Source organism: Epargyreus clarus, unplaced genomic scaffold (assembly GCF_041222505.1).
Source record: "Epargyreus clarus isolate Ecla_fem2 unplaced genomic scaffold, WU_Ecla_fem_2.2 ptg000004l, whole genome shotgun sequence".
NCBI classification, from domain to species: Eukaryota; Metazoa; Arthropoda; class Insecta; order Lepidoptera; family Hesperiidae; genus Epargyreus; species Epargyreus clarus.
The window spans coordinates 14743098-14766610 of record NW_027332212.1 but is presented as its reverse complement, the minus strand read 5'-3'; the positions used below and the strand labels follow the sequence as shown (position 1 = coordinate 14766610).

Here is a 23513-nt window from a genome sequence, read left to right as displayed (position 1 = left end):
AACTATCACCCTACTAGGCAATACTTAATAACCTACATTTTCCAATCATACCACATACTAAACATCCTTAAACTCCGGGCTACCGAAACCCGAAAATAGTCTTATAACCTAACAGAGCGAAATCGTCAAAGTGGATCGCTTCAAAATTGAGTAAGGGCTGAACTCACGGGCCGGAAAGTTAATATTGAATAATAAGAAGCGGTTGCTCTTTATTCCCGATATTCTCGGTCGGGTTGACTTTAGGGTGGCCACCGAGGGCCGATTGTAAGAAGCCACACGTGAGGTTGCTCGCTAAATTATGTAAAGGTCATCCGGGTCGCCTATTTTAGGCATAATACTCTGATAAAGTTCGGGTATACTGGATATTTAATAAAGTCTATTGGAAATATTTTTAGAAGCCTTTGTGGTGAACTCCGAAGGCATCACAGCCACGAATATTTCTGCCTAATAACGCCAGTTTTATCCGCTGCTGTTTTGGTTTAAAGGGTATGCAAGGGAAACTTCTGAAGCATTCCAACGTAGTCTTCAGGGGTAGCAATTCCCTTGTCGGACTTTAGGTCATCATCATCAACCCGTTACTGTCCCACTGCTGGGCACGGGTCTCCTCTCAGAATGAGAAGGATTAGGCCATAGTCCACCGCGCTGGCCTAGTGCCGGTTTCCTCACATTGTTTTTCTTCACCGTTTAAGCAAGTGATAATTAATATATATTCGCACATAACTTTGAAAAATTAGAACGTGCCTGGGATCTGTACCCTTACCAGGAGTTTTTACGTATCGACACATATGACTGTTTTGGTATTTGTTTACGTATTTGCCCATACAAATTCCAATCATCCGCCCCTAGCGGATTGTGTCAGAACTAGGAAATCATATGGGCCAATACGTAAACAAATACCAAAACAGTCATATTTGTCGAAACGTAAAAACTCCTGGTAAGGGTACTGAACCTAGGACCCATCGATCAAGAAGCCACTAGCCTATCACATACTGCTACTGGACTTCAGATAGATAAACTTATCTAGGATTGATTACAGATGCCCATGCATGGTGAACTGCACCCTCGTCTACTACTTCTGTATTACATAAAAAATTGACCAAACTTGTCCAAGAAAATTGTATGGAATACAATTACATATTTAGCCATTAATTCAGAATGGAAAGTATTTTAACAATGATAACAAAATGAGATGAGTCTTCTTAATCCTTCCGAGTATATTTGTTATTTAATATTGTCCGTCGTAAAAACAAATTGTCGATTTGAATATTATTACAATTGTAGCAAAATTACTTGGACTTGATTTGCGTTTATGACTCTGATAATAGAGGGTTCCAGCTTCGATTCTCGGCCAGACAGACATTACATTTAGATGTCTACGAGCTTAAGAGGCTGCCATCTACGAGTAATTAACTGCTTTTTGGATGAATATTTTACAAGTAAATCATAAAATATGTTTAAGTTAATTTTTAATTAAGTTAGTCACCAACAACTTTAAGAATCCGCTCTGTCATACATATCATTATTTTTCTTATTCGTGTAACATGTATATTCCAAGTATCAATAAATATAATACAAGGGTAGTAAAAAGGCTTGTCCACTGACCATCATCGGAGAGCCTAAACTACTAAAGAACCTTATAAGACAAACTAAAGTACCTTATTTTAGCAAATAAAGATGTTTGATTTAATTAAAAGCTTGAAATTTAGACAAAAGATTTCTTAAGTCTTATTCTTCCATGGCTCAGGCTTTATCGAAAATCAATCATAAGAAAATAAAAAATACTTATGTTTATAATTTACATTAAATATTTAACGGTATGATTTACAGGTGCAAAATCTCTAACTAAAACCAGTACCTGTATAAATCACGAATATACTCGAACTCCCAATCCATACCAATTACCAGTGAACAAGCGCCTACGAACATATTCGTAAAAAAAACAGTATCAAATCCAATAACACAAGTTCATTCCATTGTCTCTGGTACAACACCCCGGGGTATCCGCAGCAATCAATACCCAGCTCTACCCGACAGCTGAATTGGATTTCCATTACTGTGACGTACCTTCAGGGTGAATGTCGTGACACAAAGTGTTTTGGAAAATGTACCCCATTTGCCGCATAGTTTGATATTATTTATGTTCTAACCTTATTGTTTCACTAAGAGCGGTTTCCTTTTGGAATAGAAAGGGTTTCACTTTGGGCATAATCACATTGGCTAAATACCGACTGATAAACTAATTTGAGATTTTTTAGAATTTATTTAGGGTTCCTATCGATGTTTTCATTTACGATCACCATAATTGATACTTAATTGTCAAAATAGATTGGTGCAATTACTAAAATTCGGCCTCTCAATCTAATAATTCAATTACATATTTGGTTGATATTCCTCTTGTGCGGACTAAGCGTTTTAGCAACTTATTCCTGCTCCGAACCGCCAAAGAATGGAACACACTCCCGCCTTCGTTATTTCCCGATACATACGACCTGGGATTGTACAAGTCAAAGGTGAATAGGCTACGTCTTTTTCAAGTCAAAGGTGAATAGGCAAGCGTGTTTTACCCAAGGCTGCATCTCACTTAACATCAGGTAACGTTCCAGCCAAACGCAAGCCTATAGTAAGATAAAAAAAAAACATACAAGTTATTTGCGTATTAGAATTTAATTATCGCTATATTTAATTGCGAAGAAGAGTAGCTTTAATTATTCTCAAAAAAGTGTGAAGTCAGCCAATCCAAACTCATGCAGCTAGACTATGGCCTACGTACCTCTTACTTTAAAAGGATACATACCCAGTAGTGGGACGATTGACGTTTTTTATTTATCAGCATTTTATCAAGTCACATTCTCTAAAGTGCTTTGTGTCATGTTTTACACGTTCCCATATCCCGTAAGACGTATTTCAAATTCAATTCTATCCCGAGGGATTAAAGCTGAACGTTGACAACCCGTGACGCAGAAGGCCCCTGGGTGCTATCACTTGTGAATGAACCCCGAAGTTATTGGATTTTAGTGTCTCCCTTTTCTTTTCCTTATATCCTCGTATGATACTTATAGTATCTTTATACGTGAATATTATCTGTATGTTTTCCTTTACTTGGTGGGATTATGAAACTAGGGAAGCTTGGAATATATTACACTATGCTCTTTAAGTACGAGATAAATGTTATAAGTTCGGAAGTAATATTAATTTAATCTTATTTAAAAGGTGGTAGAACCAGTTACCTTATACCTGGGAGGTAACTCTGCCACAATTATTTATAACTTAAAGCAGTTCTTGCCTTCCAGTGCGAGAATGTTGATGCTAACTAAATCATATTAAAGATTATCTTAGTCCCCAGGAGAGACAATATATGTGACCGGTTTCATCATCAGCCGTGGAAGTCTGCTTCATTTATGGCTCCTGTTATATAGAGTTCGTAACAGGAATCTGCGCTGCAGCTTACTATCAAGTGGGCCACTCGTTTGCTACTGTCATATTGAATGCCAAGTGAGCATTCAATCTTAAAAAGTAAAAAAAAATTATCAACTTTTTACATAAGACTAACAGCCATAGTAGGAATATCAGCGACGAATTTGGACAAAACATTTTCACAAAGATCCCTTGCGCCTGCTACACAAAGCCGAGCAATGGCCGCGGCAGACAGCATGCATGATTCAATCAGGCACTAAATTGCTTGCCTGTGAAGAGTTACGATCAAGTTCACTGTTCACATGTAACTTCTATTTCATTTTATTGTCATATCGTCTTGATGCTAACTTAATTTCATTTTTTTAACAAAAACCCCGATATATCATAATTAACCTGATACATCTTTAAAAATCCTGTGCAAAATGACATATAGGTATAAATGAGCATTAAGTCCGCCTTTTGCACCACACTGTTTTTAACATGGTCAATAAAGAGTAAATCAATAAAAAAATAAAGAGTAAATATTTCACAGAATACAAGGGGTTTATAAAATAATTTCAATATTATATTTGTTCATGAATTGATATTCAAAACTTTCTTATAGAAAAAGACATTTAGTATGTATCTACGATTTTTCCTTATAAATTTACGTTGATTCCCTGAAGACGAAAGTTAGAACTTAGACTATTCAATGTCCACATCTTTTTAACTGATTCAATATAAAAAATGTCTTTCTGGAGTCTATTTCGTTACTCGTCTCGCTATCAGGTAGGAGCTCAGATAATTCAATCAGGGGCTGAATCAGGGTTGCAGTGTCGTATCGGTTCGGGTTCCAACCCTTTGTCGATTGATATTGTCGTGACAAATACAATTTTGGGAGGCTAATGGACACTGCCTGTGATACGTCGGGTTTTCGATTGAAAAAGGAATTGATAAAGCCGTTGAAAATTTTATTGCTGTCTCTTTTATAGCAACCTTACTTTTTACAGGACGGTTTGATGTAAGTTTGTAGATTTTATGAGATTGAAATAACAATAAGCATGCAGTCCATCTGATGGTACGTTATCACTGCCACTCATTTACATTTGTATCGAAATAAAAAACAGAGGTTCTACTTGAAGCCGATCATAGTTGAGTTGCCACTTCCGTGGACTAAGTTGGTCGCCTTATATTGTTACGTCACGTCATTCCAACACAAGAACTGCTTTCCAATAGTGTTACCTTTTATAAGATAGAAACAACATAAGAGCATGCAGTCCACCGGATGGTAAGTGGTCACTGCCGCCCTATGTACCTCATATGTGTTTTAGAGATTCGATTTCTTTACTTCTGACGACTAAGTTGGAACGCAGATAAGTATCTCTTAACACTGTCATCATAAAACATTCTTAAGTATAGCTGTAGTACCTCAGTGATCGGACAATAATCTACCAATTACTAACTAACTCAGAAAACAAAGCCAACTCACCCCACAAGCAGCATGATGAGGAAGACAGCAAACAGCATCAGCAGCGTGATGAAGCAAGCCAGAAACAGCGTCTGCAGATCTGAGAATCCTGAGAACACGGAGAGAACTACGACAGGTCACATGCCAACGGTATACGCGGGGCTCGCTTACAATTATACATTTTATACAAGTTGCTTAAACTTATACAGATATTGTCTATAACAACAGTGGACGTTAGTCGCTGTACATTTATATAAATGTTGTTATATTAATTGCACTATACATTTTTACAGATTATACAAATGCTGTCAGTCTTATAATAGCAGTGAACTTTCTGGTTAGGAGTAGGTATATGATAAGGTAGATTTTCGTAACTTACACGAGACAATGAAGTAAAGTGTAGCAAGATGACTATGACCGATCTCAGGTAGAATTTTTCAAGATTAATTAAATAAGTCTATGAGCAGCATGACAACATTTTAATGCTCATACTTGCACTGCTTGCTCGTTACTTTCGTTTCTTTAAAGACATACCATTCTATATGCAAAAAGATCCAGGTTTGATTAGCAGATATCTACGAATTTAGGTGTGTCTGTGTCATAACACAACATTTCATTACATTGTCTTTATTGTTCTTCCTCACCGAGTTATATTTAAAGGCCTTAAAATTCAGTGAACACAACATACAGTTATTTGTAACCATACGCCAGTTAAATGACTCTATTGTGTAAAGCCGAATGAATTTCCCGCTTGTTCACCGCTTTGTCCGGTGTGAACGCTTAGGGAAATGTACCCTTATTCATTATTATTGACCAATCAAAGCTGCGTGTACACGCCGTGTGGCGTAACACACAAGATTTAGCGGGTCACGTAATAAAACCGGGCTTATAGGGAACGTTACTGTTGGCAACCCAACAATAATGTATCATCATCAAATATACTGTCCCACTGCTGGGCACCGGTCTCCTCTCAGAATAAGAAGGGTTAGGCCATAGTCTACCGCGCTGGCCAAGTGCGTATTGGTAGACTTCACATACCTTTGAAAACTTTTTTTTAAGTTCTCGCAGGTGTGTAGATTTCCTGACGATGTTTTCCTTCACCGTTTTAAGCAAGTGATAGTTCATTTTAAATACGCACATAACTTTGGAAAGTCAGAGGTGACTGGGATTTAAACCTCGAATCCCTCGATTAAACGGCCGAGTTTCTTTTAACCACTCAGCTGTCAGTGATTTTTTATACAATAATGTTTATTATGTGGCAACACTGAGGGCGTCTCTTCCGCTCGCCACCATTAAAATCAAAATAAAAGAAATAAATTTCGGCCTCCAAACTTTTCGTAACTGTTAATTTAATACAGTCTACAAGAAACCCCCAACAGCTACTACCGGTATTATATTAATATTTATGACCTGTTTTAATAAGGAATGGTATCCGGAATAAAGACGTTATAGGCAAACAAAAGCAGACATTTTGGATTTTTCGATTAAAATTTATTACAAGTCACATTATTTTTAACAGAACTTGAAACAATAGAAAATAAAGATTAATTTCTTGAATTTTCTCAAATATCCTCTGAAGTGTAGCGAAAAAACCTAAATCTATGTCTAAACCCTTCTCATTCCACGAGTTCTATATAGTAATTATTTCTGAAACTTGTCCGCTACCGTTCACATTTGTACCAAAAACAACTCAATTCAGTGGACGATGAAAGGTGTTCCCGAGGGATTGCATACAAATTCAACCGTTCCAGGCGCACACAGAGACGTTAATTTATCAAAAAGGGACGCGGGGTAGAATTGAGAATTTAGCCTGTGCGGATTTGAAACGAGTTAGGGAAGATTTTTATCCTCAAACAACGTGTAAATATTCTCTGGTATACATTTACAAATAAGAATCATATTCCGTAAAATACATACACTTTACATAACTGAGGGTAATGTTCTTTGAGTGTAAGTATGTCCTCCACATTCTTTGGCACTCCTGCAGTCGAAATACCTTGACGAATTTTAACATATGAGATGTCGTTGGATTCGTCTGAATAGTGGGAGTGATATAGGGTGTATTTTTGAGTAGTCGGATTTTTTTCTTGGAATAATTATCTACATAGTATAACGCCATTGGACTTATACTAAAGAGACAGAAGTTTTTATTCGTACATACAATGTCTTTAACTTATGTCAGCCAGAATTTCAGATATAAAATTTATCAATTTGCCAGAGAAATCTAGTTACAGAGATCAAAAATCCTCCCTGGAACTGAAGGCAACAAGGTCTACAAGAGCAGACAGAGGTTTCACAGCTTTTTGATTGCTGCTGAACTTCATGAACAGGCAGGAACTTAATCTTTAGGCAGCAATTGCATACTGTCTCAACCATTTTCGAATTGTGATTCTTGTGTATATTAAACTTCAATACTGTATCTGAATTTGACCAAATCAACATACGTAACGATTTCTTAGATCATGTGTTTTTTATAATAAAATGAATATACAGCGTGAATTTTTCAAATGGGCCTTCAGGGCCCAATCATAATTCGTAACTCCTTTCAGCATTGTTTGCTATTCCATATACGTAGTTTCAGATTGGTTCTGAAAGCCTATTTGAAAAATTCACCCTGTATATTATTAAAAATATCCTAATAAATAATATATCATTAGCAATGTAACTGTGTAAACTGTTGGTCATCACAACAATCATTTGATATTGAAGATTCAACACATTTGTTAAATTCGGAGAACGGAATGGAATGGTGCCGGTATTAATTTGATCGGGGTACCGTAATGGGATTGTAAGGACCGATTAATCGGAACTCGGGGGTATAAAAACATTCCGGAGTCCGCAATGTCATTCGGTTTCCGAAATGTCCGGAATTTGTGTTTACTCGCTTCTAATACCTCTGTAGATTTCCCGTTAGCATGGAATGTACTCAAGTATGGGCAAGAAACTTTTTTATAAAGTTTTCATTGGATTTCTACCTGAGATCGATCACTGATGCTTTGCCACCTTTGGCAACTAAAATGGTTTGTGTAAATGTATGTAACATTTACACTAACCATTTTAGTAACCAAGAAACCAAAACACCGACACTTTTAAACTATGTTTAAATGATTAATCAGCATAAAAGTTCTTAGCGTAATTTTTATTTTTTATTTTAATACGAGTAGATGTAACAGAGCACCATGCAGTCCACATGACGGTAAGTGGCTACTCCCGTGGAAGTCTGTGTATGGAATAATCAGATAATTTTCAGTTCAGATACTTAGTCTTAGGACAACATATTAATTTCTAGACTAAATGAAAGCATAAAACGTCAAATCCATTTTCATAACACGTGAAAACATTACAAAAAATAATTTTCATTCACTTCCATATTTTAAACTTAATTTGCATGTAGAATAAAAGAAAATGAAACATTTTGAGCAGAAGTGGAGCTCAAGGAACAATTTCGCCGCATTCAAATGCTAAAATAATCGCTTTTAGCTTCCCACTAAACGGTTTTCGAGAATATTCCATTAAAATGTTAGAGTGGGTAAAACTGCGGTCACAATGGAGCTCGGAGCCCGCATGAGAGGGAAACTTCCTAACTCCATTTAATTTAGTTTAGTCCGTAACAGTATAACCATGGTTATGTTTGCTGAACTACGTGAGTTACCAAGCTGAAGTTCAAAGTTCCAACCGTTAAGTGATGTTATACAGTTTTACGTAATGGATAACTAATATGGTTAACCTGGTGATTTTGTGATTGACATTTCTTATTTCTGATAGTAAGAAGGAGTGACTAACTTCAGTTCATGAAGACTTGTGATCCTGATCAACCCTAAACAGGATCGAAATCCTACCTTATTATTCAAATTTATTTCTGAAGGCTAAATTGAAAACGTCACTTAAGTCTCTCTGCCTGTACCCTTAGTATGAGTTTTTACGTTTTTACAAAAATGACTGTTTTTGTATTTGTTTACGTATTGCCCATACATAAGGGTACTGAACATCATTTTTCCACCACTATATATCTACTACTATATATCACTGCTGTTATAAGACTGAATACATATGACGGTGGTGTCTCAACAGTCAAACCATAAAGAAATTCACCAACTAAAAAACAAATTAGAATGAGGTAAAATCTTATTAATTCACACCCAAAATGGTTAAAATACACGGTTTTACCTGTTTACCTTTCTTTTTACCCGATTATACTCACTTGTGTCCGGCGCCAGGTCGTTGTCCACCTCGTGCCCCGTAATATTCCCCAGGTTATAAGCACTTTTGTTCTCGTTAATTTTCGACGGCTTCAAAACCTCCACCAACTCTACATAGTCCACTTTCCTCAGCACATCACTAGTGTTCCTATCCACCTTGTCTAAATTATTATCACTAAATCCATTGTCTTTAGTTAAGTTCCGATTCGCTACATCACTCTCGTTAATTTTACCAGCAATTAGGAATTCGAAGCGTGGTGGTTCCACAAACTCAGAATCCGATTTGAAAAGTATATCAGTTAGATTTTCTTCACGATCTGACTCCGAATCCATCATCTGGTCCAGAAGTGGGCTTGATATGTTTAACTGCTTCTCGAAAGCTATCGCGTCGTCTTTAGCGATGCCCAGTACGCTTGTCTGCTCTTTCATATTCTTCTTTGACAGCGCCTCGTCCCTATCTTGCTCGGCGTTGACTATAGCCTCCATTTGAGTGTCCGAATTTTTATTCATTTCTTCAATTGTCTCTTCTTCACTAGCAACTATTAGTGTATCTGAATTAGGATTAACGGGTATGCTAAACGTGCTATTAGAAAAGTCCATAATGATGTCAGTCACATTGCCGCCGGAGTACGGTCGAGCTTGTACTATATCAGCGGAGAGAAGTGAGTTCAAGAGGAAGAACATGAGTTTTAATTTGACGTTCGTCATTTTTATGCTGAATAAAGTTTCATAGCTAGTTAATTAGACTCAAGCGTTCTCGGAAATTCTCATTTTATTCTCATTCCTTCACTCCGGGGCTCCGGCGCCGACCTGCGAACAAAGTAAACTATTAACTATCGAAGTTTGCAGTAATCTGATTTAAACTGAGTTTGTAGAAAAGAGGCCATCTCGCTTTAATTTTTTTGATGTTCAAAGTTTATAAACTTCGCCTGTTCAGAACGATAGCACAGATTTTAAAACTTTATTTTAAGTTGGGTAAACCGTTTACATTGTTTTGTGAATTGTTTTATGTTAATGTTTTTATTAAGATTTATTTAAAAGTTTACAGTCCTGTGGTATTGTACAAAACTGACAGCAAATCCTACATGAAACGATGTTTGGGACGGGGATAAAGCTTTAGTTTAATAAATTTGATATATAAATCATGGCTTGAAGTTGCCTTAGCGATGACGCAACAGCGAGCTTTTCACTACGTCATATGAAAGCTCCATTCAAAGCCTCGGCAATCTGTCACCGTTATATTGCCGTCAATATTTTCCTCGCCGTACCTGAGAGTATTCTAAAAATTTTGGATTTTTCCGACATAAAACAAAAAGGAAATGTGCGAAGCTGAGCTGGTTGGATGCAGAATTTTCATATAAAAAATAATTCTTCACACCTATAAATTTTGCGTTGCCACATATTTTATTATCTAAAAGTCAACTATTCTGTATTTCAAACACACCTACCAGAAACAAAGATGTGTAATATTGTACATATCTTTACAAATTGCAATGCAAACCGTATTTCGATCCGGTTACAGTGCCAGTAATATTTATTTACTTAAGCCCCTCTAAATTACCTTTACATTTAATCACCCCTTTATTTACCCTTTAAAAACTTACATTTCTTTAAATTTCAGATGCTAAGTAAATCTAAATTGATTCAAAAATATACATGCTAGTGACTCTACCCAAACCCAAGAGCTCTTTACTTATATCCATAAAAGAAAACACCTAGATTTTATAGCGCTCGTTTTACGAAGCAGAAAACCGGAAGGCTAGAGAAAAACGAACCAAACGGTATTGATAGTGATTTACACTAACATTTTCCAGATAAAACTAATCCAATTTCACGTCAGCTTCCCGCTCGCGAACCGTCCTGACGTGGAACGGACAGATATCTTCTTATTTGTGGAATCGCAAGTTTTTATGTAACGTTTTAAACGGATATGATACAATCCGTTACTAATATCGTGGTTACAGCATATGTGGTAGAACTTCACAAGCTATTTCTAGCAATTAAGAGGTGTTCTGGTTCTAAACTTTATATTATAATATAGTAGTAGTAGTAGTAGCAGTAGTAGTAGTAGTTATAGTAAGAAACGAGCGTGCAGTCCTGTACCCTTACCATGAGTTTTTACGTAATTACGTTTTAATACGTAAACAAATACCAAAACAGTTATATTTGTCAAAACGTAAAAACTCATGGTAAGGGTACTGATGGTGTGACTATTGTCACCCATGGATATCTGTAATCGACTCCAGGTAAGAAAAACGTTCTACCTGAGGTAAGCCACAGATCGCTACTACCCCCGAGGGCTGAATTGGAACGCCTATGATAAGTTTTTTTTTTAATAATATGGGAGTAGCAGACGAGATGGTCCACCTGATGGTAAGTGGCTACTGCCGCCCATGGACATCTGTAATGAACCCCAGATAGGATTAGATATTCCTACCTGAGGTCCGCCATAGATGCGTAACTACCCCTGAGGACTAAGCTGGAACGCCTCGGAAAAGTATGTCTTCCTTACCACACTTCAAAACGGAACACAGCAGCGCCTAACACTGCTGTTATGAGGCAGGAATAGGTGTGGCGGTGGTGCCGCCGGAGTCGAACCACAAAGGGTCTACCACCTTCATAGTATAAGTGTCTCTACCCTTGAAATCGGAACACAGCAGTGCTATTTGGGGCTGATTGCATATATCCATGGGCAGCACTTACTATCAGCTGGATTCTGGACTGGCTCATTTATTACATCAATTTCACAAAACAATATTGCCTCTTTTTAACCTCGTCTATTCCCTCTGACGCCTCTAAAATGTAGAAAATATTTTCCGAAATAAAAAAGGGGCTGCGGCGTGAGGCAAAACTGATTGGAACTTTCAAATAGAACCGAATATTTACTTGCACCTTGTGGCTGAAAAGTCGTGTATATTTTTAAATACTTTTTAAAAGTCGAAAGGGGAAGCATTAAAAGTAATCGTATATACGTTTTTAGTTTTAATCCTAACTTAGTATATTTGTTTGGCCCCAAATTGGTGGCTACAGATCTTATCCCTATTCCTATTTCCTATCTTATTCTTATTCCTAAGGTAAATGTTGGAAATAATTTGGTTCTCCTTACCTCGACATTCAACGTTAACAGTAAAATACGACTCTTCATCTACCAAGTAAAGTGTAGCTTTCTCTAAAATTTAAATCAATTGGTTCAAGTTTAAATCAGAACACAACAGCGCTACATCGCGTCTACGAGTAAAGTAGAAAAAATGAAACGGTTTTGTCATTAATGTAATTTTTTTTGATTCAAAGTACGTTAAGTAAGTAAGTTCACAGAACAATTTTAAGAATTTTAATTTAAGACCTTCTCAAAATTCTCATAAATAAATGTATTTTATTTCAAGAATGCTTAAAAATCTCATAAATCCGATTAGACTCTAATTTAAATATACCAACAGTTATCCAATTTCATTTAAATTGACGGTGGCTCAGCCCTTTGTAAGCGGCATAACAGTAAAACCCAATATAACTTTTATTCGCCAGGTACGAACTCCGAAAACAAAATTTGATTTCATAGCACTATGTCGGTTTTATTTGGCTTACTTCCAGCGGCGGATTTCATCGGAACTTTTGAAAAATCGTACAATGGAAACCGTGAGCGCGGTTTTTCGAAGCACTTTCAAATTCTTATTTTACAAGCATCTGCGTGATGGCAACGGGTCCATTTCTTTTTAACTTTTTGTTATAGCTACTCGTACTATCGTGAGTAATATCTGTTTGATCAGAATTTTGTATTTTAAAGCATCATTTTAGTTTTTTTTTTTAGTTTTTTTAGTTTTTTTTAGTTTTTTTAGTTTTTAGTTTTTAGTTTTTTTTTAGTTTTTTTAGTTTTTTAGTTGTTTTAGTTTTTTTTAGTTTTTAGTTTTAGTTTTATTTTATCACTTCTTAAATAGTTGTTTACTGATTACTTCTCTTTTCTTTGTAAGAATGTTGTGCAAACCTTTAATTTAAGTGCATATAACTGTAATATTGTGAGTTTTTATTTTTATTTTGTATATTTTTGCTTAATATGTACTTAGTTGGTATGTCTGTAATAAATAAATAAATAAATCATTATGTTTCGTCATCATCATTATGTAATTTTCATCATTCGAGAGTGATAGTCTAATAATATTATTTATGTTCCAGTATTTTTAAGATTAAACGCCGAAATTGTTTATAGGATAAATAGAAAATAATGGGTGGAAATTGTCTTCTTTGCAGTGCGTTAATATATATCATACTATTATTGATAACTACTAATTAGAACTTAGTAGTACATCAATGCATACTATCAATTTTCTTACTTCACATATCTATTTTATCACTCATATCAAAACTGTGGAACTTAAACTCGATAAACTTTCATGCGAAAGAAAATTCACGGGACAGCTATTTACCTCTAGAACGATCAGAATATATTCGTAAATATTAAAAACCTTATAAGTACGAAAATGCAAGTGAATGGCGAGTGTAGATAGATAGATAGATAGATAGATAGATATTCTTTATTGCACACTTCCATAGATCATAACAATAGTACACAACTATATAGGTTAATTGTATGCAATAGTGTAGAAGCGTATTATCAGATAAATTTCTAAATACCAATAAAAGCAATCCTTTAACGATATAAGCATTACAGTTCAAAGGTTATCGCTACCTCCGAGAGGGGTGCAAGTGACAGATAACGACCCCCAACCCCTCGAGAAAATCGCCGATCGAGTGCAGTCGAGGACGCCTTTGATTTCTCGAAGCCTATAATAATTTTTCAGTATTTAATTTCTACACTTCTTAGCTTTACAGTTTCTTTTTCAATATGAGAAACGAATGTAGTTCTGATCCAGTAGTTTAAGAAAAATATTGTAACTGAAAATATGTAAGTGCCTCTGTATGTCAATACAAAATAAATATATTTCATTTCCTTTCAATGTAAATATGTAAGCCACCTGGTGTTAAGGAGCATCTATGGATATCTGAAGGCGGCGCTATCTCTGAAGACTAAATTAAAATGCCTCTTATATAAACCTCTGATTTTCTGCACTCTCTAAACCTGACCAGTAGCCTACCTTTTACTTGCTACCAATTTTTATCTCTTAAAAGATATGCACAATTGCCCACGTGTTACAAACTAAAATTTTATATATAAAATTCTCGTGTCACAATGTTACCGTACCGTTACCGTACTCTTCCGAAACGGCTTTACCGACTTTCACCAAATTTTGTATGCGTATTCAGTAGGTCTGAGAATCGGTTACTATCTATTATTCATACCCCTAAGTGATAAGGGTTGTTGACCCTTAACTTATTTTCAATTATATGGCAACACAACGTTTGCCGGTTCATCATTTAAATTGGGTATATTTTCTTGAGACTGTTTTAAAACATATAACTGGCCAACAATTTCCTTTATATCTCATGTGGCATGACTCCTGCAGATAAAACCACAAAAATACTTAAACTTCCCATCAACATTCTAATGTTTGATAGCAAAACTACTTCCACATTACTATCCATAAAGTGCTATCAATCGATCTTGTTTGTTTTATTTCCCGATATTTGTTATTATTTGTGCTTCCATTGACCGCGGATACCCTGCCATTAATCATGTGGCTATCATATTTGTAATACGTTCATTTATCGTCATTTCACGAGCTTTGTTCGCGCGAATGTTATAAATAACTAAAACATGATTCTCCGGTTTTAATATTGGATTGTGATGAAAAGCCTCTTGGGTAATCTCATTTATTTATGGCTACAAAATAGAGATTGTTCGAGTGACTTACAATGATACGGTGTCTAATACCATTTTGAACGCGGTAGAACCCTTTCTGGTTCAACTCCGGCGGCTCCAACGCCACACATATTTCTGCCTATTAACAGTAGTATTAAGCGCTGCTGTGCTCTGGTTTGGTGTGGTAAGAGAGACATATTTAGGGTAGGGAGATGCGCCCCTACCCTGGAGGACTAAGCTCTAACACCTCGTCAAGTCGACTACAATTGACCTCAAGGCGACTACTACATTCTAATCCTATCTGGAATTGATTACAGATGTCCATGGGCGGCAGGTGGACTATTATTCTTACTAGTAATATTCACTAATAATATTTTGAGTCAGTTTAGTATCTATTAACTTTCGGATTTCGTTTTAAAATACCTTATTCCACTTTACAATTATAACAATAACTACATTATTGCCAAACTTTCAAAAGTATAATACAATTACTCACAAAACATTAACAATTTTCTATCCATTATTTATTTTTCCTTCCCAACCGACAGGCGGGAATTGGATGGGTGTAATTAATCCAATTGATTAGTTTCCGATACACAGCGGACTTTTAAATTGAAGCATTTATTTCACAAAAGCACTATTTGTTACAGTGGAAACATTTTTTTGCTGTTTTAGATCCGGGTTGGATCTAAAACAGCAAAAGAATAATTTAACCACAAACCCATTTCATTGTTTGACAAAAAGTAATTTTTAATGGAGGTTTATTTATTTTATCAATGGAGGTTATTTACTTACGTATTATTAAATGCCTGAATATGCCCATTCACATATGTGTCCATATTAACAAATAAGTTCAAATTGACAACTTGATTAATGTACAGCTGAATTTCTAGATGGATTCCTTAATAATATTGAATCAGCAAACAAGCTTGCAGTTTACCCAATGGTAAATGGCTACTGCCGCCCATGGACGCTTATAATCAGCACAGTTAACATTAGATTCCTACTTGATTGGCCACAGATGCATTGTTACTTCTTAGAACTAACTTAAAACGCCTCGAATAAATGTCTCCCTTACCACACCCTTCAAAAAGCCACACAGCAATGCTATTATAACGCAGAAATTGGTGTGATGGTGGCGATTCCGGAATCAAACCACACAATTCTATTACCTATAAAAACCAAACCGATTTTTATTGACTGACGATCTGTTATACCTACTATGTTTTATATCTATACCACTACTATCGAAGAAAGTAAAGGCTTGAGTAAACATAAATAATATGTAAACGTTCAAAGAGAATGCTTAATCCAGGGAGCGGATATAGAAAAGGGTTGGATTCAGAGAGATTATATTATGATTCAAACAGTCCCGAGTCTCTCAGGTAAGATAAAGGTATCTACATCCATGTAAAAAAAAATGTGAGTCGTCACGGGACGCCTGGCAGATGTGAAACATCGACATTATTTTGTAAAAGTAATATGCAAAAAAGAACATATTGTGATAGGAACTAAATATGTCATAATGATAAAATAAAATATTACGATTTTTTTCCAGATAACGATGACTATTTCAATATATTCTGGTACTATTAGATTTACAAAATCTTACATAACATTAATAGTATGTCTTGTGTTTAACTGATCTTGGTGACGTCCAGTTTCAATAATAATATTTTGTGACCCCTGTGATGATTGTTGGGTTCTGAAATATTTATAAAAAATATGTTATTAAAATATACAGAAAAAAATAAATTGGCTCCAATATATTAGTAAACTCAAGAATCTTAGCTAGTTATTTCAATATATTACTAAAATCGTAAATTATAAGTATCAATAATGAATGTTTCACAATAAATGCCACTATGATTAGAAAAATTAATTAATTTTTTAATGTTCATATTTATAACAAATAAGAAAAAACTTTCGTGCGCTGCACGCCATCAGCTGATTTTGAAATACAATTCTGTCAGTCTTAATAAATTTATTCTCTGAGAAGAATGACATTAAAATTAATTAATAATTTAAAAACATTGTATGCAATGATTTTTATGTGAATTTTAATCTACCAAGATAGTAGATTTTACATTTGCTGGCGCTCAAAACACACCAAATATACGCGTGCTTAATGCACAGATAAATGCATACTTTAATTATAAAAAAATAATTAACTTACTGATGACTTGATGGTGTGTCATAGTGTGATTTTGCTTTCTTTGCAGAAGGCTGATCACTTTCACTCTCTAAATTATCACGGTCAGACATTTTATTATCAGAAAAATAAGCGGGCAATACTTAAAACATACAAAATACGTCAAGTGGTGTAAAACGAGTTAAAACGACTCCAGTCGCTCTCGCGCGGCGTAGTAATACACACGAATGTCACTGAACACGTTAAACGTCATTATTTTGAATTGTAAGCCTCAAAATGCCTTCTTGTGCAATGCATAAATGCAAAAATTATGCTCGAAAAAGAAACAAGATTCATGGAATCACCTATCACACGTAAATGAAGAGAAATTATTAAATTTTGTTTATTTTTCGTGTTCGATCCGCCATGATTACATGAGTAACCAGAAAGAGACAAAGTATGTTTTTGTCAATGAAAGTGATAAAGACGCAAAATGCATGACCATGCATTTTGCGTCTTTATCACTTTCATTGACAAAAACTTTCATTGATTGAATTGAACTGTCATAGATCAATGAAAAAATTTTCATTGATCTATGACCATAGATCAACAGAACAGAAGTGACATTTTATTGAAGCTCACGATGTTCATACGTGTATGTTATAGTTTAAGATCCCACTGCTTAATTTTTATATTAGTGTGTTTTAGTCAAAATATAACTTTTTATAGTTTATTTTAATAAAATAAAATCGATATATGGGAAATTCTGTATCCTAATCTCTAAATTTTCTTCGATATCTGTGGTAAATAATAAAAAATATTACCATAAAATTTATATAGGATAGTATACGGTATTTTAAAATTTCTTTAATTGAATAAATTAACCTAAACATAATTTAATAAACAATCTTTGTATAGCCAGAAATTAATCCTCAAAAAGACCACGGTAAGATTATATAAAATTCGCATGTCACGATGTTAGTTACTGTACTCCTGCGAAACGCTCTTACTGATTTTCATCAAAATTTATATGCATATTCAGTAAGTCTGAGAATTGGCTACTATCTATCTATTTTTCATATCTCTTAAGTGATAAGGGTTGTTCACCCTTAACATTTTTTTTATTTATATGGCAACACAATGTTTGCTGGGTCAGCTAGTACATTTATAAAATGTACACAACTTTGCAATTAATGGTCGTGTGTAATAAAACTGAAAATAATAAACATAAATTAGTAAAGATACTTCGCCGCCTTGAAATTGAATGAAGCCACAAACGGCTTATTAGTAAGTTTTTTTTAATTCTTGACAAATAAAAACATTTTTAGAGAAAATTTACAAATAAATAACTAATACTGCGTAATTTACATAATAGATAAATAATTATTTCAAATATTTTAGGGACATTTTAGCACGGAGACGTGGCAAAACTTTTTTACGCAACTATTTCAATTCTCAAAACTGGGTACATTTTCTTGTTAGGAGTGAGTAATCTTTACTAATATACGATAATAAATATAAACAATTTTTAAATCGTATATTTTAAACCAGTCGATACATCTGTATAGATACATTCTTTCATCAAATTATATATTTATATAATAATAATTTATTTAGTTAAACTGTACTATAACATTTCTACGTAAACGATGTACTAAAACTATTATCGACAGTTCTGGACATTTTTTACCTTCTGTTCCATTATTTCATTGTCTTTGACAAGCATGAGTATCAATGAGAAATATACGTCCATACGTCCCGTTTTTAACGGGACAGTCCCTTTTTTCGATGCTTCGTGCCGTTGTCTCCGAAATGAACCGTTGCCATTGTCAATTAAGTAACAGTAAATATTATAATTGTGAAAAAAACATGGGGTGCTCCATTTATCAGTTTTCATAAAGCGCCCCACATTTTTTGCACAATTATACTATTTACTTTTCCTTAAATGATTCCTAGATTGAAAATTATTTTCTACTTTTTAGTTAATTTTATCATAAAAGCGTGTTTTTTATTATTTCTAACTATATTTTTTCAAGTAAAAAGTATTTGACATAAAAAAATCGATGTCCCGTTTTGACTGAAGTAATCATTGGTCACTATATTCCATGGTCAATATTTACGTTTGCGTACACTTGAAACGCAAGGTCAAACACTAGTTGTCTTTTTTTATCACATTGTTCTAATAGCTCTGTCCCTTATAGAACATTTGTCTATGTAGTTAAAGGTAATCGTCGCCACGCCAGAAATCTTTTTTACGTGCGGCTATAGATGTTTCACATCAAAAAAAGGTCAAAGTTAGTACACTGTGCTTCTTTGACTAGAACCCTTATATAGCCCACTGCTGGGCACAGGGATCTCTAATAACAGGCGTAAGTTGGACGCATACGCTACCACGTTTAAGTAATGAGTATGTGTGGAGGGACTGCTATAGTGAAACAACCGACTTCACCGGACCTTCGAAATACGGAAAAGCAAAAGAAATATGACCACTAATGGTCACTCATCCCGCTGCCGTTCGCATAACGTTTCATAACTCTGTGATTGTATGAGATCTGTACAAATCAAAAGTGTGCGTAATAATAATGTTATAGCGCGCGCCAAACTGCTAGCAGGTGTAGTCATACGATTTGCTATGGCGACACGATTCATTTCTATATTCAGAGCGAACTATCAGTTTTACGCGGGTTATACCAGGCTACTATTCTTAAAAAGAATACGACTGCTTTTAGCATATGTCACTCCGCGAATTTAAACGAATCCAAAGATTTCTCATATATTAAAATCCGTCAACTCGTTATAGGATAAAGAACATGTCAAATAATGAGATATACAAACACACATATACTCGAAAAACTCGGAGCAAAAATATACGACCACTCTCTACACTAAGACATTTACCAAATGGAAGTATTTACTAAACATCACACAGTAAGAACAAGGGATTTGCCCTTTAAATACCCAAGTACTCTTACATATTAATCTTGTAATCCGAACAGAGCTAGCACCAATATTCCCTTTAATCTGTTTCACCGGAAGCTCGTTACTCGAAAGGGCGAAGGACCCTTCCCGACCTTCACGCTATATTTATTACGAACATACGACTTAATATTACTTCTGAGAAATGTTAATCATATTGTTTTGTTTGTTTTGGAAAATATAAGATAACAGTAAATATTGGGTTGTTCGGAAAGTCATTTCGTTTATTTTTGTGAAAATGAAAGACAATTTTCTTATAATGAATAAATATTTTATAAAATTATATATTCGCCATTTTGGCCCAACACCTTAAACCATCTTTCTGGTAGGAGCGTGATTCCACGTCCTTCATTTGTTTGGTCGATTCTTGCAAAAAACTGTTGCAGGTGATTTTTGACCTCTTTATTTCAAGTAAAGGTTTTACTGTCCAAAAAATATTGCAGTGATCGGAAAAAATAATAATCGGAAGGCGCCAGATCTGGAGAATATGGTAGGTGTGGTAGAGTAACTTATTTGCTTCAAAAATGGATCATTTTCGTGACGTTTCGGGAGCAGATCATAGACGTCGACGCGACGACGCAAATTTTTCATCGTGAGAAATCGGGGGACTCGTATATCGAACTTCAAGCTTAAATCCAGGCCTTTCAAGTGGTCATAAACGGTTTATTTCCATAAATTTAAACTCTGGCCGATCTCACGTATTGTTATTGGCCGGTTTATTTTAACTAATGCCTTTATCAGCCTGCAGTGTATGAAAAATAGATAGTAACCGATTCTCAGACCTACGGAATATGCATATAAAATTTGGTGCAAATCGGTAAAGCCGTTTTGGAGGAGTATGGTAACTAACATTGTGACACGAGAATTTTATATATAAGATATTTTGTAAAAAATCAAGTATCCACTACGGTTTAAAAGATAAAGCCCTGTGGCAGACTGGCATACGGCGTAAAGTATTAGGATTCAATTTTTACCCTTTAGATGCAGAACCCTAATAATTTATTTAAAAAGCCTCATTAATGTATATTTATTATAATTATTAAAATCTGAGCAAAATTACAAATAGTTAGACAGATAGATCGTGTAACTTTTCATCAAATACTACTTTAGTGTAAATACTCTAACATGCACAAAGCTGAAACAGTCTGAATAAACACAGCTTTCAGTTTTCACGAGGAAATAAGGAAAATCCGAGATTTTCCTTGAAACTTTCTCATCCTTTCCAAAACTTACTTGTATATAACGAAACTTTTGTTTTAGCAAAGTCCAACTGATTTCGAAATAAGACGAAACTTTGACTGTTTGATAAATAGTAATTTAAATTATAGTCATCAATAATTTGTATTGTATTAGTATGTACTTGAATTAATACTTTTTTTTATAATACAGGAGTAGCAGACGAGTATGCAGTCCACCTGATGTGTGGCTACCGCCGCCCATGGACATCTGTAACCAACCCCAGATAGGATAAGATATTCGTACCTGAGATTGGCCACAGATGCGCCGCTACCCCTGAGGACTAAGCTGGAACGCCTCGGAAAAGTCTGTCTCCCTTACCACACCCTTCAAACCGGAACACAGCAGCTCCTAATACTGCTGTTATTAGGTAGAAATAGGTGTGGCGGTGGTGCCGCCGGAGTCGAACCACAAAGGGTTCTACCACCTTCAAATACTTGTATACTAACTTAAAACAATAAGACTAATATTACAATGGTACTTAATGCTATTATTTTTGATCATCTTTTTAGGATGTCGTATTCAGATGGTAAAAACGGAATCCTATTACCAAACCTATGCTGGCTGTCTGTTTGTCTGTCTGTCACAGGGCTCTATTTCCTGAACTGTAATAGATAGACAATCGATTTTCTTACATAGTAAGTACAACGTGGGCTGCTAAAGCAACAAATACAAAAAATAAAAAATACCTTGAAAATAAATAGGTGTCGCCATAAACGCTGTTTTTCGGCGTTTTTCTTGCTCAACACCCGAATCAAATCCAAAATTACCTTTTACCTTTCCTTACCTTTCCTGACCTACTTTTCTTTACCTACGAATTTCTCATCTCATATCCTATTCTCAGTCACCGCATCTAATTTCATTTCAGATTTTCCTTTTCTAGTTATGATGGCCCCGTTTTACAGCGCATAACCTCAATTTACATCATAATACAACTCTCAGCAAACAACCGCGGGCAATTAAACCATCAAGAAACTAGTTCGTGTTTTACTACCATCGCAATTAACTGTAGGAGCATTTCTGACCTTTTATCCTCAATTTTGGTGGAAATTCAATAAAAGTACATGGGATATTCCAGCTACGTTTCAGAGGAAGAGAGTGGCTCAGCGACACCTTTGAGGCAATTTGGTGGAGCTTTTTTGGGTTGACATTTTCAAAGATTACAATCCCCATTTAAGATTACATGTGCAGTAAGGTAGATGTACAATTGTACATATCGTACCAACTTAGTCCTCAGTCGTGCTATGACTGATCTGCATCTGTGACCGACCTCACTTAAGACTATAGGTAATGCTGAGATTGATTATAGATATTCATGAAAAACCTTTACCACTTACCACTGCATACTCGTTTTGTTAGTTCTGTGATTTGAAAAATGTTCTACTCTCTATTGGCCACTGCAATATGGAGTATCGATCTAAGTATTATCGTTTTTTTTTTAATTGTAATCAGCTGGAAAACCTTATTCTTTACAATGTAAACTGTTATTACATTTTATGTTAAAACTGACAAAACGCTGTTTTATGTTTTTATAAAACATACTTCCACAAGTAGCAATATGAAGTATGCTTTTTACCGTGAAGATATTCAACACAATCTTATAACTCTATCCACATGAACGCACACACGTATCTGCAAAGATATCTGGAAATATGCTCAACATCCGAAGTATATGTACCGTTTGAACGAACAAATTACATGAGATTCTACGAAAGAATTTCTTTACACACTGCTAGCAATGCGTACCTTACCTTATATATAAATCAAATTGATTTGTCCGTCTGAGATTTAAAAATCCCTACAATACATCTATTTATCTCGTCGTTCCCGTCAACCTTTTGTATCCCAATGCTGGGTGGAAGTGTCCACTCAGAGTGAGAGTGGTTTAGAATATAGCCAACATGCCGGTCAAGCGTGAATCGTTAAACTCACTCATTTTTGGACATAGCCGACATGACCACGGACGAGTGCTATTAGCGTAACCGAAGTTTCTACAAAGGACGTCTAAAGGAACACTGTGGTATTTTAACCATTAGGAATCCGGTATAGCCTCCGCTGCTCACGCGTTTGAGCGGAACCCATGCAGGGTTTCCTGACGTAAGATAATTATAGGCTCTCCTGTCAGGTTCGGGTGTTTTCATCATTATAAGTACTCTTATAATTAGAAATCACCTCCAGTAAGAAGTGTTGGGAATTAAATTCTAATACATTAACGGTCTTATTCATAAAAAATGCTTATAGAAGGTTTTAAGCACTCATTAGTTAAAGTGTTCAATAAGCTTATAAAACGTTCTATAAAATTGCTTATTCATAAACGTTCCATAAACCTTCTATAACTAATGTGTCGCTAAAGTCAAC

At 35.1% G+C, this 23513-nt stretch overlaps 1 protein-coding gene across 2 annotated transcripts in view; it reads right to left on the bottom strand.

The window, feature by feature from the left end:
• LOC140757658 (uncharacterized) overlaps window positions 1-23513 on the bottom strand; it is a 92682-nt gene that overhangs the window by 44915 nt on the left and 24254 nt on the right. The window contains exons 2-3 of one of the 2 annotated variants that reach the window (XM_073093528.1): window positions 9063-9870; window positions 4883-4988 (exon numbers count right to left, since the gene is read on the bottom strand). In XM_073093528.1, the coding sequence (XP_072949629.1) occupies window positions 4883-4988; window positions 9063-9768 (812 nt within the window). In that variant the 5' untranslated portion in view covers window positions 9769-9870. The remainder of the gene's footprint in view (window positions 1-4882; window positions 4989-9062; window positions 9871-23513) is intronic. The other variant, XM_073093529.1, reaches the window with a different exon arrangement.